General features: G+C 38.2%; 1 protein-coding gene across 2 annotated transcripts in view; it reads right to left on the bottom strand.

Annotated features, from left to right (window-relative positions):
- LOC129267639 (cleavage and polyadenylation specificity factor subunit 6-like) overlaps positions 1 to 12763 on the bottom strand; it is a 34252-nt gene extending 21489 nt beyond the window's left edge. The window contains exons 1-6 of one of the 2 annotated variants that reach the window (XM_064104825.1): positions 12183 to 12290; positions 5818 to 5910; positions 4027 to 4143; positions 2792 to 2961; positions 1869 to 1948; positions 252 to 341 (exon numbers count right to left, since the gene is read on the bottom strand). In XM_064104825.1, coding sequence (XP_063960895.1) covers positions 252 to 341; positions 1869 to 1948; positions 2792 to 2961; positions 4027 to 4143; positions 5818 to 5910; positions 12183 to 12242 — 610 coding nt within the window. In that variant the 5' untranslated portion in view covers positions 12243 to 12290. Of the gene's footprint in view, positions 1 to 251; positions 342 to 1868; positions 1949 to 2791; positions 2962 to 4026; positions 4144 to 5817; positions 5911 to 12182 lie in introns of both variants that reach the window. The other variant, XM_064104826.1, reaches the window with a different exon arrangement.
- Positions 12764 to 17922: the final 5159 nt, after the last annotated feature.

The following is a 17922-nucleotide window of genomic DNA, read 5'->3' as shown; positions in this document are numbered from 1 at the left end:
TTTGATAATGCCAAATTTGTATCAGCCAGAAAACTAGCTTGTTTTACAATTTCAAATCCCTATCAACCAATCAAATGGCTTGTTTTACTGTGACAAATTAGCTTTTAGCCAATCATTTTCCCACATTCAGTTGCTTTTATCATTTGCTGTAAATTTGGTGACTATATAATCTACTGGAAAGAAATGCCAAGATGCCAACAACACTGAGTAAAGTCAAGTTGATCAGGTCAGCTATCTGCTTTTATACTGACCACCGCCTCTCCAGTTGTTATGTGGGTTGAAGCGGTCATCTCGTCCCTGGTTAGGTCTACCGTCTGGACGCTGATCCCTGCTATCTTGGGCTGGGGTTAGGTGAGAGAGGAGACACAATGGCAGGGATGGTAAAACCGAAGAGATATGCTTCTGTCTTCAGTATTGCGTTTATTCAGTGAAAGACTACACATTATGAATATTCATGACCATGAACATTCTTGAATACAAATCATAAAGAGTTCATGAATATTCATGAACAAGAATCTTATATTTTCAGCAGTTTGAGTAACTCGTCAGCATGGCAGAAGACGATAATGGCAAGGTTGTGGATTGAAGTCCCCTTGCGAAAAGCTTAATTGCAGATAATTTTGTTTGTTTGATTTCAAATTGAGACGTGACTTTGACAAACTATAAGTCAAAGACTTGTAGAAATGACGGAAAAGGGATAAAAGAGTTGTAGGCAAACACATTTTGCATCAGGGATCACAAGCTGATTTTTACATGTATGCGAATCCTTTTGGGTGGATATAAATGCTGGAGACAAAGGAAAGTTCCCTTAACCCTATCCAGGCCGGGGGGGCCTCCGAGGCAAACGATCGCGCAATATTTTCGCCACGCGAAATTTTTTGACCGCGCCGTTCGCTGACTTTTTATTTTAAAGTCTTGCGCAACTTTTGAGACCAGTTTTGCGTCACCTGGGTATGCGGTTCTGAACTTACGCAACATTATGTAAGTGCATGTCAGACGAAATATTGCACAAAAACGTGATTTTGTGTACAAAGTCAATGCAAATTGTGTTTTCAGCCAAAAATCATAAATGTATGATTATTTTTAGTTTTGCTGGTCCAAATGTATTTATTTTATGCTGTTTATGATCTCAGAAGAGTCCCCAACAAATTTCACTGAAAAAACAATGACAAACAAAAGGTCAAAAAAACAAAGAAATTGCAAAAAACAATATAATACATAAGAAATTGATCTGATATCGCAATTTTTTTCATGTACACTTGCTAAGAACCCAACAAAGAGTTTCCAAACCAAAAATTAGAACATTTGGAGCTTCATTTAGGGAGTTAGAGGGAAAAGTATGATTTTGCATACTTATTACGCATAAATTAGCATAATCACTTAATAGCAATTTCCATGAAATAAATTACTATACAATTTTGTAGATTATGTCCTAGACAACCTGCGTGCCATTTTCGGCGCGATCACGCAGCCAACGGTTGAGATCTCAAGGGGGGGGGCCTGGGAGGCCCCCCCCGGCCATATGAACTCCCAAAATACCCCGGCCTAGATAGGGTTAAAAACCCAGAGCAACAAATACCCAAGTCTGATTTTTTTTTCTCTTCCATCAAAATATTAATTTGCATATGTTCAGAAAATATATACAAGGTAGTCCGCAAACGCGTCTCACCTGATTTTGCGATCAATAAAATAGGTAATATCATCTTTTGACCCCTAGATTACCTCTGACCTTATCATCTTCATTGACACACGTGCTATTACCTAAGGATCATTTGTACCAAGTGTAAACAACAATCATAGATATTATGATGCAATCTTCAGAATATGGCCCCCAGCGAATAAAGCGAAGATGAGATATGTTTTCCTACCTTTCTTTGAAGCCTGGTCAAACTGACCAAAGCTCTGTTTGTTGTGAGGAGTGACCATCGGGAGCTGACCATGAATTTCTCTGTGCAATGAAAAATATATAACAGATTGTACTCACAGTAATTTTGATATTGAACAAATGCTTAAGATCACGACCTTTTAAATCATTCTGATCATGCTTGCCCTACATTCATTTACTCAGACCAACAGTTTTGACCAAATTTCCTGTAAAAAGAGCCAGAAACAATACTATTATTTGTTTCATTTCATTTCATTTTCTAAAACCTATTCTACAACAAGAGGTCCTTTTAAATGGTGTCAACTACAAGAGGTACTTTTAAATTGTGTCAACTACATTAATCTCATATCACCAGATACCCAAGGTTGGACGGTAGCTTGTATTTTTTTGGTACTCTAAGTTCTCTGCCTCCAATCTTACTTTTGTAAATATGTAAGTTTTTCGCCTGACATGCTCCATTCCAACAATTTCAACTTTATTATCTTTACGTTCATGACGTCATGGTATGAGCAATGCAATCACAAGTTTGAGAGTGAACGATACCTGATCAAATGCCATGTCAAATCAAACATGTAGCACCTTTACCGACTACTGGTTGAATTACTCATATTTTGTCCTCATTCCTTTTATCATTTCTCTTTTTGAGGGGTGGCTTTAGCTTCTACCAATTTAAGCAACTGGCCATATCAAATTGATTGTTGTAACTTCTGAAGGTTTCCATGGCAGAGAAGAAAAAGTGTAGTGGTTTACACTATGCATTCTCTCTAGGCATGTATTGCTCCGTCAAAGGACAACCCAAGCTTGACGTTTCGATAAGTGTGTTCTTGTCATTTTTACTACTAATCTGAAGTTACGTGACTGTCATTTCTGTGAGGAAAAGCAATGATAGACAAGTGTTTCTCTTACTTCTTTCCAAGGTTGTGCATGAGGAGTCTGTAGGAGTTGTCCGAGCCAACGTGTACAGCAGCAAATCCCTTCGACTGTCCGTTTGCCCGATTCTCAAAGAATTTAATATCCTGAAGATCCTTCACGCCGAGTTCGTTGACCGCTTGCTTCAGGTCGTTGTCGGTGGTCCACTGCAATTAATAATTCAGATTCATAACTGATAGGTGAGGATGAGGAGGACAAGGATGGTGATGATGACGGTGATGATGATGATGGTGATGATGGTGGTTATGATGGTGATGATAATGATGGTGATGATGACAATGATAATGAAGATAGTGACAATGGTCAACCATGTATCAATGGAACTTTGATATAATGGTGAAAAGATAATTTACATAATTTTGAGGCTGGCGCCGCTGGCTTTAAAAGGATCTACTGATTACTGTCCTCCTGTTAAAGAATTGTAGATGTGCCTATTTAAAGCTTCCTATTTTTAACTGTCAATGAGTCTTGACTTCTATTTCTTGCTGTGCATGTATTATACTTTCTGACATAGCACCTTGAGCACTCTGCAGAGAGGATTTTGGGTATTAAACATTATTCATTTATTATTTATTTTTTCATTATCATCATCATCATCACCATCATCAACATCATCATCATCGTCATCACCGTCATCATCACCATCATCATCACCATCATCATTATAATCATCATCAACATCATCATCACCACCATCATCATCATCAGCATCATCATCATCATCATCATCACCATCACCATCATCATCACCATCATCATCATCATCATCGTCGTCATCATCATCATCACCATCATCGTCGTCATCATCACCACCACCATCATCATCATCATCATATTCATCATCATCATCATCATCATCATCACCATCATCATCACCATCATTATAATCATCATCAACATCATCATCACCATCATCACCATCATCATCATCATCATCACCATCACCATCACCATCATCATTATAATCATCATCAACATCATCATCATCATCATCACCATCACCATCATCATTATAATCATCATCATCATCATCACCATCATCACCATCATCATTATCACCATCGTCGTCATCATCATCATCACCATCATCATCATCATCATCTCATCATCATCATCACCATCATCGTTGTCGTCATCATCATCATTATAATCATCATCATCATCATCAATATCAATACTATAACTACTACTACTACTTCATTTTGACTCACCCATGTAAGATTGCCAACATAGAGGGATACCCTCTTACCAGAGTATGGTGGCTGACCACCGGAATGCTGATCGCTGGAATGACGACGGGCTTTTGAAGCGTCACCTCCACCAGACACCTGCATGCAGAGAAAAAAGAGTGAGGTTTATAAATGAAATTAAAATATAGGATTTGTATAATAATTATAATAGTAGTAGTCAGTTCTTGTATAGCGCATAACACATTATGAATAACGTCTCTATGCACTTCCAAAGGACTTGGATAGTATTACCCCGGCTGTAGCTCAAGCAGCTAGCTTCCAGCGCTCGGCATTTTAAGGAATAAATTCCTGCCAGGTACCCATTCAACTCACCTGGGTTGAGTGCAGCACAATGTGGATAAATTTCTTGCTGAAGGAAACGCCATGGCTGAGATTTGAACCCACGACCCTGTTTCAAAGTCCGGAGACTAATCCACTGGGCCACAACGCTCCACAGGATACGTGCATATAGCGCACGTATCCACCTTGTTAGGTGCTCGTATTTTACCCCGGCTAAGCTAGTCTACGGATTCCAGTGCTCACAGCATTTTTTAGGAATTACTTCCTGCTGGTACCCATTTACCTCACCTGGGTCGAGTGAAGCATAATGTGGGTCAAATTCTTGCTGGGAATTGAAACAACGTCACTCATATTGAAAGACGAGACCATCATACTTGTTGAGAAAGTTCAAACTACTCCTTATACGTCATACCTATACCAAGATACAGTAATTTATTTTTTTAGAGAACACCCATCCCTATCCCAGTCTAGTACTAGTACTGTAGAAGCTGTTATTTTCGCGTACAGAATTTTTCGCGAATCGCGGGGGTCCCGACATTTTCGCGGGTTGTTAAATTCGCGATCGGAAGATGTAGAAAATATTTCCACAGCACTTAAAAGAAGTAAATCTAGTGCAAATCACGTGCATATCTCTACTCCTCAAAGTCCCCATGCTGATGTGTGTTTTCTACATAAATATGTCCCTGTAAAAACAGTTACAAACTGTGGAAAAAAGTGGTTTAAATTTCAATTTTTTTACCTTTAAATCTGAAAATTCATCATGCCACAGTTTGATCTTTAATTTATAGGGTTAAGCAATCTTTAGAATTGGTGTTTTGTTCTATTAATTTTTCAAAAAGATGGTAAAAGTGCAAAAATGTGGAATTTTGTGAACAGAATCTTCACCTTTAAAAGCTCTGGTCATGTGACTTATGAATATTAATGAGTATGCAAATAGCTGCCAATACGTGTGTATAGAGTCAATCAGATGACAATAAAATCAAATTATTTCATGGAAAATACATTTTAATATTACAGTGAGTGTATAGATATTGATGAAATAATGTTAGAAAATACTTTAGGCTCTGATTTTGTTTGAGAAATTAAAAAAAGTGAAATTCTAGCTAACTTTTTGAATCACTAACTGTACTTTCTAAGCCTCATTTTTTGTACATATAGAGGTGCATATCTCCATTTTCTCACTATATAGTATGTTTTCAATAGCAAAGCTTTGCTGCTGGGGACATTGGCACTGACTAAGAAGTGTGTCAATATTTTCGCGTGTTGTTAAATTCGCGGCCGGTCGGCAATTCGCGAAATCCGCGAAAATAAAACCCCCGCGAAAATTACAGCTTATACAGTAACTTCAATTCTTATAGCCACTATACTCCTTGGTCTCATTCACACTACTGTGTGTGTTTGAGTTATAACAGGCGTGTATCAATCAGATATGAATACTTATGAAAAAAAAAACCTCTCAAGAATTAGACTTACATTTTGAGACTTGCCGCTTCCGTCTGAAGGTGCTGTTATGACATCATCATAGAGATCTACACCGCCAGAGCTAGAGTTATACTGCTCTGCCTCCTACAAAATGGGGAGACAAAGAAAATCAACAAATTATTACAACATTCATTCAGGTCTTAACAACATTCACTCAGGTCTTATATTACAAAAAAGTTCAAATTGTGGATGCTTGGCAAGAGAACTCGCAAAGTCTTTACATATCTGCTTAGGTCTTGCCTCTAATATATTACACGTTTCCAATGCATTAAATAGTCTTCACACTGGCATCCAAGCATTTAATCTTACAAGCATGTTCCTGAATATTTTCCAAGGCAAGCATGTAACTATTTGATAGGTTACCATAGTAAACTGGTATTCTGTAATCTAAAACAGGACAGATGTATCCTATGTCCACTGTACAGTACAGTAGCGGCAGGCCTCCATGTCGAATGGAGGCGTGCCGCTAGCATGCTGTCAACTTGAATTCTGTGCAAATTCAATGCAGTAAGAGTTTTTCAGTTTGTTTTTTTGATTGGTTATTTTCAAGATACTAGTATAGTGTTAGGGGATTAATAGTAGTTAAGCAGACAATAGACAACGTCACACGATCATCGGCACCGGCGGGAACATTTGCACCCATCACCAATGCAGCACAATACAGTACCGCACCATACACTGAACTACATACACACGCCATTGCATTCAGAGAAGCATCACTCCACATTCAGCCCCCGGCTATAGCGGACGTGTTGTGACAGAGCTGTGCATTACAGGCCTCTCGATTAACTTTAATTTTTGGAAGTCAGCCGGGCACCCTGGACTGAACTTTAGGTGGTCAAATGGCAGTTTAGGTGGTCATCACATGCATACCCTGTCTCGGTTTAAGAAATTATGTCATAAATACCTACTTGATAAATTTAAGACCAGTTGTTAGTTGCACCTGGGGGTGACATGTTTGGAGTGTGAATGTGTGTGTTTGTATGTGTGAGTGTGTGTATGCTTGCGTGTGGGTAACGTTCCTGTTGTGGTCTTTAAATACCTTGTATTTTTTTTTCTTCTCATAGTTATTCCATGTTTGAGGAAAATATCATATGCAGGGGCCCCTGATTACAAGCTGTGCTTCTTTGGGGTCCCAAACCTGTCATTTTTTCAGTTGTTTATAATGTAACCATTTATTTTGTTTGTTCTCCTTTGACTGGTTTGAATAAATTCAATTCAATATTGAAAATATTGTATCATGACAAATTGTAAAGTATCAACTCTGTATGTGTAAGTTTGCTGCGAAACACTACATTACTGGTGGAACCTTTCTGTGGATTAAAAAGGACAAGCTCAAGCCTTTGTTTCAAAGGAGATTTAAACAAATTACTCATGATCCTTTTCACACCTTTGTTTTACTTGAGACTTGTTCATTTTTAGACTTAAAGTTAGAGGTACGTTTTGAAATGAACAAGGGTCAATGACATTTCCTGAAATAAAAGCCCTAAAAGCACAACACCCTCACCAACACTGAGGGAAACCATGCATAATAAAATGAATACAAAGTTCTTCACCAAACTGAAATTGGAAAGAACATCATTCAATTCACATTTGATCATGGTTATGATAAATTTATTGTCAAAACATCACACCAAGTTAACAGTCGTTGCCGCGGAAATGTTGAATTGCACTCACTCCATAAAGTGAATCAAACCAAGACTTGTTGTCATGATTTGGTCTGTCACATGTGTAAACTATTTTTTCCTTTTTTTAAATGTACTAACTTGATATAAAGGCTTCACTTTCAGCCCCCCCCCCCCTTCCTCGCTCCCCCTCTCCATGTTTCTCTCCCCCTCTCTCTGTGTGTAACTGTCTCTCTCTGTCCCTGTCCCTTTCTCTCTGTCACTCTCTCTAAGGTAAACTCTGAGTCTCTGTGCTTAATTTGTTTTCTTTTAATGCATGATATCCTGTACTCATAGTTTGTTTTTGGATATCATATTAGTATTTTAATTTTGCATTATGTAATTATTTATGATGTTTATGTAATGTTTATATTTTTTATTTGTAAAAGATTCCACAATTCAGCCTCTGGCTGCGAAAGAATTTATAGCAACTTTTTATGAAATGGGCCCCAGAAGTATACATTACAGAAAGAGTGGGAACAAAACCACAAGTGGCTTGGATGAGGCAAAACATAAACAAGTGATCATGTCATTTAGGCCTGTGACGAATGTCATGTTTACCATTCGATTATTTCCTGAAAAAACAATCGAATGATTCGATTGTTCGTCGGGAATCATGTCTTCTAAACTCGCAAAAGTTGACCTAGTTATTAGTGACCAAAAATGCAGAAAATCTACAACTCTCAATGCCACACTTATCTGGACTTCACTGCATTGAACATCAAGGGTCTGCTTCTCACAAATGAAAGTACGACTATTTATTCTCCTTTGATTTCTTTGACTATGTCAAAAGAAATTACATGAAATAACTTTCAGTTCATTGTTTCAATTTAAAAAAAATCCTGAATCAATGCTTTTATACACCCCCGCATATGAATGAATCAGTCCAGATCATTGTTCAGAGCTCAGTCCAAAGTCCAATTACGTCTTTTTTGTCTCCAATTCACAGTAAACAATTCATTCACGCCGTATTCTTGTGACAGAGACACCTTTTTTTGGGAAAAAATGTATCCCTTGCCTACGTGCCATACCCAAGCTTGTTGCACTGCCCACGATGCTACACACTGTATTTAAAAAAAAAGTAATTGCAAAATATTATTCAATTAAAAAATCAGAATTTCTAAGTTCCAAATTAATTTTTTTGATAATTTGAACCTATAACTGGGTCTATATTTGGAGACTAGTCGAGACATGGAATGAATAGGCGAAGGGTACGTGTTGGAATGTTATTTTTAGGCCTCTGGGGAAAATTGGTGTGCCTGTGTATGGGGGAGGGGGGCTTTGTTTTGAAACATGAAAGGGTTCCCGCATTCAATGATTCCAATCCCCTATCTTTCTCCTCCCCCTCCCCCTCTCTCTCTCACACACCCACACACTCACACAGATGGGGAGGGGTTTATTTTTTCCTCTGAAGTCATGACCTTTTCTGATAATGGTCACACGTGCGCTTGAAAGCAACTCCCATCAGTGGAGCGCTGGCCAATCACAGATCAGCAATTAGCTGTTCTGCGTGTGCTATTTTAAGACGCACATGTACACTGTGTATCGAGGGGAAGTTGGTGTTTAACAGTGAATACAATACAGTCATTGTTCATTTTTTTGACAAATTGCCTCTGTATCATTTTCAAACCTGTATCAAGTATTTTAATGCAATTGTTATCATTGTTGTAAGCACTTAAGCAACAAAATATGAGAGAGGTTTCATTCGTTTTAGACCTACTCATTTTCGGTTGTCTACATTTATTTTTTCTGGTGGTCAGCCCGGGCACTATTACCCGACTTTTAGGGTGCCCGACGGAGCTTTAGGCGGTCAATTGCCCCCGGACCGCCACCAATTTCGAGCCCTGCATTACAAGTGAAAAAGGTAGGACTTTCTCCCGATGTGAAGCGCATGTGAGCTAAGTGAGTGTATGATTATTTATGTTATCGGCCCCCCGCATTACTATCATAAATTTGCAAGAACGTTCGGGAACTCGGAACAAAAACCACAGATTTCTTCTTTTTAGTACATTTTTCAGGGACCCCACTTCTTAAATCTAAGCTAAGCGGCCACATGCTTAGGAAACATAATGCGGAATCTGCATTTTATTGGCGACTTCTTAAAGGGGATCTTGGAGTTGAAATAAAAACTTTCATGTGGTGTGTGATAGTGCCCATGTGTATAACAATGTGTTTGGTGTGTGTTGTGGTCATTGACTGTGCTGGCTTGTAAAATATTAGTTTGCCATGGCCCAAGTTGAATGGAGGCACATTTCAAATGTCGGGCGCATCAAAAGCTACTCTAGATCTAAATGATGTTTTGCGGCATTTAAACACCTCTATTTATTCCAATTGCCTCTCCAATTTAAACCCTCTTACTATTCGGTTTGTAAATCATTGATTAATATTAATCAGCGCCAATGGGGCGGGATCAGGCATGCCAAAATCAATTTGCGAGGTCGACATGACGTCACAGTCACATGATTTCTCTAACAACGCAATCGGCCATTTTGGCAAAGGTGCAAAGAAAGGGTGCGAGCGTACGTGTTGGCTGTGCAGTTTCCTTGACGTTTTTTGGAACTTTGTTGATTTGAACTGTTTCTCCATTATATTTTCATCGCGTTTTGTACTTTATTTTTATTTGAATTGCTGGACAATGGTGAAAATATGTTGTGTGTACAGGTGTTCCAAGAACAAGGCAAGATGGCCAGCTTTATCCTTTTAGGATGGGGGGTCGGGTGTCCGGACACTTTCTATTTTTTGAAGCCTTCTTTTTTGTCTTTGGATTTAGTACACTAAAAAAAAAGAATTCAACAGTTGTAATCATCTTCTATTTTGTTCTCTAATTTCCTAACATTTTGTACTAAAAATTGATGAAACTTCGCTTGTAAATGTTTCCAAATGACTTTCTAAAATTGATCATCCAGACACACAACATTGGGTATACATGCAGCCCAGCCGAGTCACAGAGCCAGCGAGACGCCAAGCCAGTCCAATCACTGCTAATTTCTGGTTATATCTCCGCAATGAATCACCAGGTAGGCCATCAGAATAATCATATGCCATATTTGATTAATAAAAACTATATTTCTTTATTAAAATAAAAAATGCGTAGAAAGGATAATGAAAATTAGGTGTTTACAATATACCTATGCGCGCCCGGCTTGTACAGTGAGTCTTCCGGCTTTGTTTGCACCTTCGCGATCGGTTGCTATGCGGAAGTTACTTTCGCAAGTGAAAATCCCCGAATGTCCAACCTCGAGAATGACCCTACACAGCAGGGCAATTGCAACCCGGTACAGAAATTTTCAAAACTCATATTTTCTATTTCACAAAATTCACCAAAAATATGCACAAAATCATTCAATTTTACCTTCCAAGGCTTAATAAGTTAATTAAGTTACAAAACGCAAAACGGCAAAATCGTCCAAATGACAACTCAGACTAGACCAAAAGCTTCAGTCTCTGTATTTTGGTTGTTCCGCTGAACTACGTTGGCTGCACTCACCATACATAGACTGAAGGGGATGGGGCCCCGTACCTACAGCCAACGTATAGTGAACTAGCGTTTTATAGATCGCGATTTAAAACTGTTTTTTAAGCAAAATTGAAAGTTTCATGGTTTCCATTATCAGGGAACTATAAATAACTTAAGTAATTGCATACCTTGGGCCGGAGTTATTGAAAAAAATCCTCTGGATGATTGAGAAATCTGTCATCTAAGACATTTTCCCCTGACCTGACGGTTTTTCTTGCAAGTTGCCATCTTGAATGACGTCATTATCGTTATTAACTTAATGTCTCGAATCGATATATCGCGATTATAACTAGTACTAGTACTAGTATAACTAGTATCGTTTATCTTCGGTTTCGTTCGCATATGGAGCAGATCGTATAATATCGAAAGCAATATCGATATCACATTCGTGATTGTTGACGTTCGTTTGTAAATATTTTATAGTTTGGCTGCCATTTTGACCATTTTTATCGTGTTCAACCCAATTAAACATCGGTAAAGTATATTTTTCATGCCTTTTTCATCTATATCGTTTGAAGTATTGAAATGTTGGAATATCATGAATTAAAAGTTTGTTGTTTATACATCCTTAGATTGTAAATTCGATGTGTAAAATTACATCAAACTTTGGACTGTGAATTGACAAAAGGGAGGGAATGAGAACACATGCGAGCCCACACGTACACCCTACCGTCGGTAAATGGGGATTACAGTAAAATGTCAGAAATTGTTGAATAAATCCCCAGAAACGACCGTTATTCCTGTCTAAACTCAGACAAGCTCATTCACTTCGCTCCCTCTCTTTCGATTCAATTTTTTCGTAACAGTCTACACTTCTCCCCCTCCCAGACTATATTTTTTTAGCATAAAGCCATGTCAGGAACTGCAGTGACTGAGTGTCAGCTCAGCCTTGGACGCCGGAGCTACATGCCGGCTGCCCGGGGTGACTTACCGACGGCCACGCACGGCCTCGCGGACGCGCTGGCTCGTCCCCACAACACCGCAACGTGACTGCGGGACACACACTCAGAAAAGCCATAGGCTGACACCTGCTCACTTCATCAATCTGAATCAAATTAACGTCAAAATAAATGATGTTTTGTAGCATGTGAACAATTTTATTTAACTTCAATATGATCTCTAGAATTCAAACCCTCACACTTTTCAATTTCTACATCATAATGGACACTACGTACCTGGCTAAATTCTTGGTCAACATCATCAGCATACAAATCGATGTCCACGCCATCCGCCATCTTGACAGTGATCTAAACTAGCAAACTCGTCTCCAAAAATTGTAGGAAATCTCCTATCGCGATTTTACGTGCTAGGAAGTAATATTTTTTATATTGTCGGTAAGTTGTTGATTTTTAACCTTTATTTTTGAATAAGAAATATGAATATTTGCTTTTGAAAAAATATTTAGTTTACTATCCATTCACGTCTGACAATATTTTTGGAAATGAGGTTAATATTTAGACAACCATTTCGCCCCACTCCAGATTCGTAGATAACGAGTTCGGCCGTGTACTCGAAGACAGAGACAAACCGAGTTGACAGTTGAAGTCCGAACATTATCGTCTCAAATTTTATTTTAACAATGATGCCAGAAGAATTAAGGATTTGAATGAATTTGACATCCAGACAACGTTACCAGACTTAGGCAGGAAGTTACAAAAAAGAGAGAAATGTTGTACATGAACACAGCTGTTTTCATGCACGATCGAGGGTTGACCAAGCGGCTTTCAGAAATGATAGGCCTATAGGGGCCTACTATGATTTTACCCCAATATATAGATCTCGATTTACGCCCCTTTCACAATTGGTGGTGCGACTGCTTACAGCCGTTTGGGATTGTGTCCCGGGGGGCCACTTACATTGACGAGTGGATACCATGCGCGACCAAAAAAACACGTGAAAATTATGTCTTTTTCAAGATAGGGCACGTTACGTACGTAACGTAATGAGGGTGTCAACTAAAATAATGAAAAAAGGGTATTCATTTTCGCTAGGGAATTAAGCTACGTGTTTAGGGTCAAATTTGCGAGGGTATAAAAAAATTAAGATAAAGGTCATCATAAAGGACGTACTTTTTGCCCCAAGGGTCAACACTACTACGTGTTTAGAGTACCCAATGATGTAGGTATGAGGTAAAACCGACGTCCGTGACGTGAAATAACAGTACTGTTGAAATATCGCTGTACTTGTTTAGGGGTTCAATTCAGGGAATACTTGCCAATAGTATCGTTTTGTTTCCAATACTTGTTATAAGGGTAGGGTTTCACACGCCAATACTTGTTGGGGTGCATGCCTTTCAGAATATGGTAAATACGTGTTTAGGGTGCTTTTCGAGACCCATGGTCGCGCGTGGTACCACTCGTCAATGGAAGTGCCCCCCGGGGATTGTGTGCAACATTATATATTGTGACCAAAACTACGATTAAAGGACAAGTCCACCCCAAAAAAAAATTGATTTGAATAAAAAGAGAAAAATCCAACTAGCATAACGCTGAAAATTTCATCAAAATCGGATGTAAAATAAGAAAGTTGTGACATTTTAAAGTTTCGCTTCATTTCACAAAACAGATATATGCACATCTCGTTCGGTATGCAAATGAGGGAACTGATGACATCACTCACTCACTATTTCTTTTGTATTTTATTATATGAAATATGAATTATTTTGATTTTCTCGTCATTGTCATGTGATATGAAGTTTCATTCCTCCCTGAACACGTGGAATTCCATTATTTTAACGGTTTGTGGTTCAGGCAAGGAGGTCCTATAATTGTCAAATTTGTAAAAATTGAAATATTGTATTATTCAAACAATAAAAAAACAAAAGAAATAGTGAGTGAGTGACATCATCGACTCTCTCATTTGGATGTAACTGACTCGTTCATATAACTATTTTGTGAAAAATAAGCGAAAGTTTGAAATGTCATAACTTTCTTATTTTACATCCGATTTTGATGAAATTTTCAGCATTGTGCTTGTCTGATTTTTCTCTATTGATTCAAATTAACATTTTTCTGATGTGAACTTGACCTTTAATTGTGAAAGCCCCTTACAGACAATACGACGTGCCTCGTCAGTGGCAAAAATAATTTCGATCCATCTCAGACGAAGACAGGTTTCAAGGGGTCTTACATTTATTCTCGGTTTGGGCCGGTCTAACATTATTAAATGAAAACTTATGAGGACGGGGGGGGGGGGGGCGTCCGGGCCCATGACCTACCGTTGATACCAGGTGGGGCCTGCCAAGATGTACTTTAGGGATGCAAGTGCGCAGTCGTTGAGTATAATTCACCCTGAGATAATCCTGTTCTCCTTCAGGGGCGAAAAGGGAGAAAATGATAAATGGAAATATTTCATAACTATGAAATACATAAAAATATAACGATATTCGAATTTCACACACGAAACTGCGGAGATTTAAAAGTTTTACTAAATAAAGCACATTTTTTATGAAAAAAAATATCTTGCATGTATTGGGATGCCCTCCCGAGAATCTAAGCCAAATTGATCATTGCTTTTAGAGGGGAAAAGCAGATATGGAACAAAACTTTATCGAATGTAAATAATAATTGTTTAAATTGAGAAATATTGATCTGTTATCAATATTTTTATGGAGATTTCAAATAATGTGGATGCAGTTGAAATGTATAGGTGTCATGGAGATTCAACCACATTATTTTGCTCCACTCCTGTGAGATCACAATGGAAACGAAGGGGGGGGGGGGATTGTTGTGTGTGTGTCTGTGGGGGTGTGTGTGTGTGGGGGGGGGGGGTTGAAACTGCAGCACTCAGCCCGACAGGGGAACATTGGGGGAGATCCCTAATTCTAGCTAGCGCGCATGCGCATGGGCGTATCGGGCGACAATGATTTCGTTATGTTTAAAGGGATGCATGGTCCGGGCTGAAAATATTTATATCTAAATAAATAGAAAGTCAAAGAGGGGCCTAAGCTTTCGATCCTAGCAGAATCTTCGTCGGAGGCAAAATGACAAACATATAAAGTGGAACAACCATAATATAGACCACAAACAAGCTACAGCAACACTAGAAACAAGGAGACAAACGGGGCCGCATTAGTGAGTATTAGAGAAGACCAATCAGGTTAGTGAAGGGGATGAAAGAAAAGGAGTAGGCAGACACAAAGGGAAGTTAGTGTAAGTAAGGCCAAGAGGGATTAATATGTGAAATACACCTTCACGAGGGCGATACTTTCACCAGCAACTCGACCAGCCTGTCTCACCAAATCAAGGGCAACATCACATGCACTACCACTAATGTTGTATATCTCATCACTTGCAGAGTTTGTAGGGTACAATACATAGGGGAAACCAAGACCACACTCAAGAAACGATTCTACGGGCACAGATCCACCGTCAACACAGCAAAGCTGGACACTCCAGTTGGCCGCCATTTTAACCTCCCCAACCACTCCATCACTGACATGATGCTACAGGGCATCGAATCTTTAGGTACCCGTCCTGACTCAGTCCGTACTAGCAGGGAGAAGCTCGATCTGGATGAGACGACTTCGCACCACCCAACCTCATGGCCTGAACATCCAAGAGGGGAACGACTGATTTTTCTTTCCTATCCACTTTCAATTTATATATACCCGGGATATATACATATAATTTTTCCCCTCAGCCCTTTTGAATAGTTACATTATAGTTTCTTACTCTACTTTCCTCCCATATCTCATACAAGCTCAGCTCCAATTTTTCCTTCCTTATTCAGGCGATATAATAATTATTATATATATATATATATATATATTTGTTTTTTCTCCACTCACCTCTTTTAGATTGACCACATTTGCTTATTTACATGTATACTATGGTTTCTTCATAATACACCCCCTCTCTTCTATATTTGCTTTTACCTTTTTAGGCAATTTGCTTCCTCTTTTTCACATATACAGATTTTTTTTCTTTCCTACTATATAGTCTTATGTTTTTTCCCGTCACACCTAGCGGATTACCATATCAGTTACACCATATGTGTATATATTTATATATTTTTTCATATACATTTCTTTTTTGGATATATTTATATACATATCACTTATAGATACATATTTACACTTACCTTCTTCTCTTAGTTTGTTTAATGCTTTATCATATATACTTATATGTCTTTTGCACATTATCAGTTGTTCCCCATTCTTTTTCTTCTTTTTTCCCCCCACTCTTATGCACCAGTTTATTAAGCCTTTCTTTGTAACCTGTTTGACCCACCTCTCACTAATTCTCTAGTTATTCATCCCTCTATCACTGTTTTGTTCCAGATCCTGTTTGATGTTGCCTGCCTCATTATCTTAATCCCTCTTGGCCTTACTTACACTAACTTCCCTTTGTGTCTGCCTACTCCTTTTCTTTCATCCCCTTCACTAACCTGATTGGTCTTTTCTACTCACTAATGCCCCTTTTGTCTCCTTGTTTCTAGTGTTGCTGTAGCTTGTTTGTGGTCTATATTATGGTTGTTCCACTTTATATGTTTGTCATTTTGCCTCCGACGAAGATTCTGCTAGGATCGAAAGCTTATAGGCCCCTCTTTGACTTTATAATTTACTCCATTGGCTCTCTTTTATTAGATAAGCAGTTTTCAGCAGCTTCTTTTTGCCACTAAATAAATAGAGTAAAATTCACAAAGCAAAATGCTGAAATTTTCATCAAAATCGGATGAAAAATAAGTTAACGAAGTTATTGAATTTTAAAGTTTATAAATATTTTGTGAAAACAGTTATATGCACATCGTCATGAATATTCATTAGGTGGGCTGATGATGTCACATCTACATGAAATCATGAAGGTTTCATTTTTTTATACATGAGTAAATGATGTGTCTCCGTTATGATGAAATAAGCTGCGGCAATAAATTACTAATGCACTTATTCAGTTGTCAATCCAATTGTTTTTGTTCTTGGTATAAAGAAAATAATGTTTGAATAAACCTGATTTTATATAAGTACAAAAGAACAAGTGGGGATATGACATCATCTGCCCACCTAATGAATATTCATGACGACATGCCTAGAACTGTTTCACCGCGGAATAGTGCAAATTTTTGGAATTCAATAACTTCGATATTTGTTATCCGATTTTATCAAATTTTCAGCATTTTGCTCTGTGAATTTTACTCTGTTTATTGAGATAGAGATATCTCCAGCCTGGACCATCCCTTAATTCGAGGATTTGTTTTCACCTTTACGCTGAATCACATATGTTTCATCATGCCTAAACCAAAACCTATATAGGCCTCGGATAAAAAACAACAACTTGGGAATAAATCTAGGCTATATGAAAGAGCCATAAAAAGTGGAAACGTTGCAAACGATGAGAAAGGATCACTCTGATCGTGTGGAATTAGCTGCTTTAAAAATAATAGTTTGACAGTGATTGTTTGATTTGTATCCTTAACAGTTGCTCCTTATGCAATGTTGCATTGGTTTCTGAAGAATGATTTCCTTAATGATAACCTGCAGAACATGGGCTTCTTTTTTTTGTTCAGTCTGCAAATGTCTAATTAAACTGTTCCTTCCTGAATTAAGAAAGTAGTTAATAAATCTCATTCTTTTGCAATTTTCTTTATCATTATGGGACCTCAGGAGCGTGCTACATTCTAAAATTCACCGGGCAAAATGCCGAAAATCTACTAAAAATCTGATAAGAAATAATAATTGAATTTTGTGAAACTTTGCAAACAAGTTGCACACCATCATGAGTATTACGTCAAATAATATTAATCTTCATGCATTAGGGCCTATATAGGGGGGGGGGGGGGCATATACGTCATTGTGTGCAGTCTCCATTATGGAAAATTTACATTACACTTCCAGCAGCACAATCCATTTTTTTTGTCTTGCTCGAGTAGAGCGAGACTATTAGGCCTATAGATAGGCGTCGCTTTAATTTCCGACAG

The sequence above is a fragment of the Lytechinus pictus genome, chromosome 9 (genome assembly GCF_037042905.1).
Source record: "Lytechinus pictus isolate F3 Inbred chromosome 9, Lp3.0, whole genome shotgun sequence".
Lineage (NCBI taxonomy): Eukaryota > Metazoa > Echinodermata > Echinoidea > Temnopleuroida > Toxopneustidae > Lytechinus > Lytechinus pictus.
This window is presented reverse-complemented; position numbering and strand designations above follow the sequence as displayed.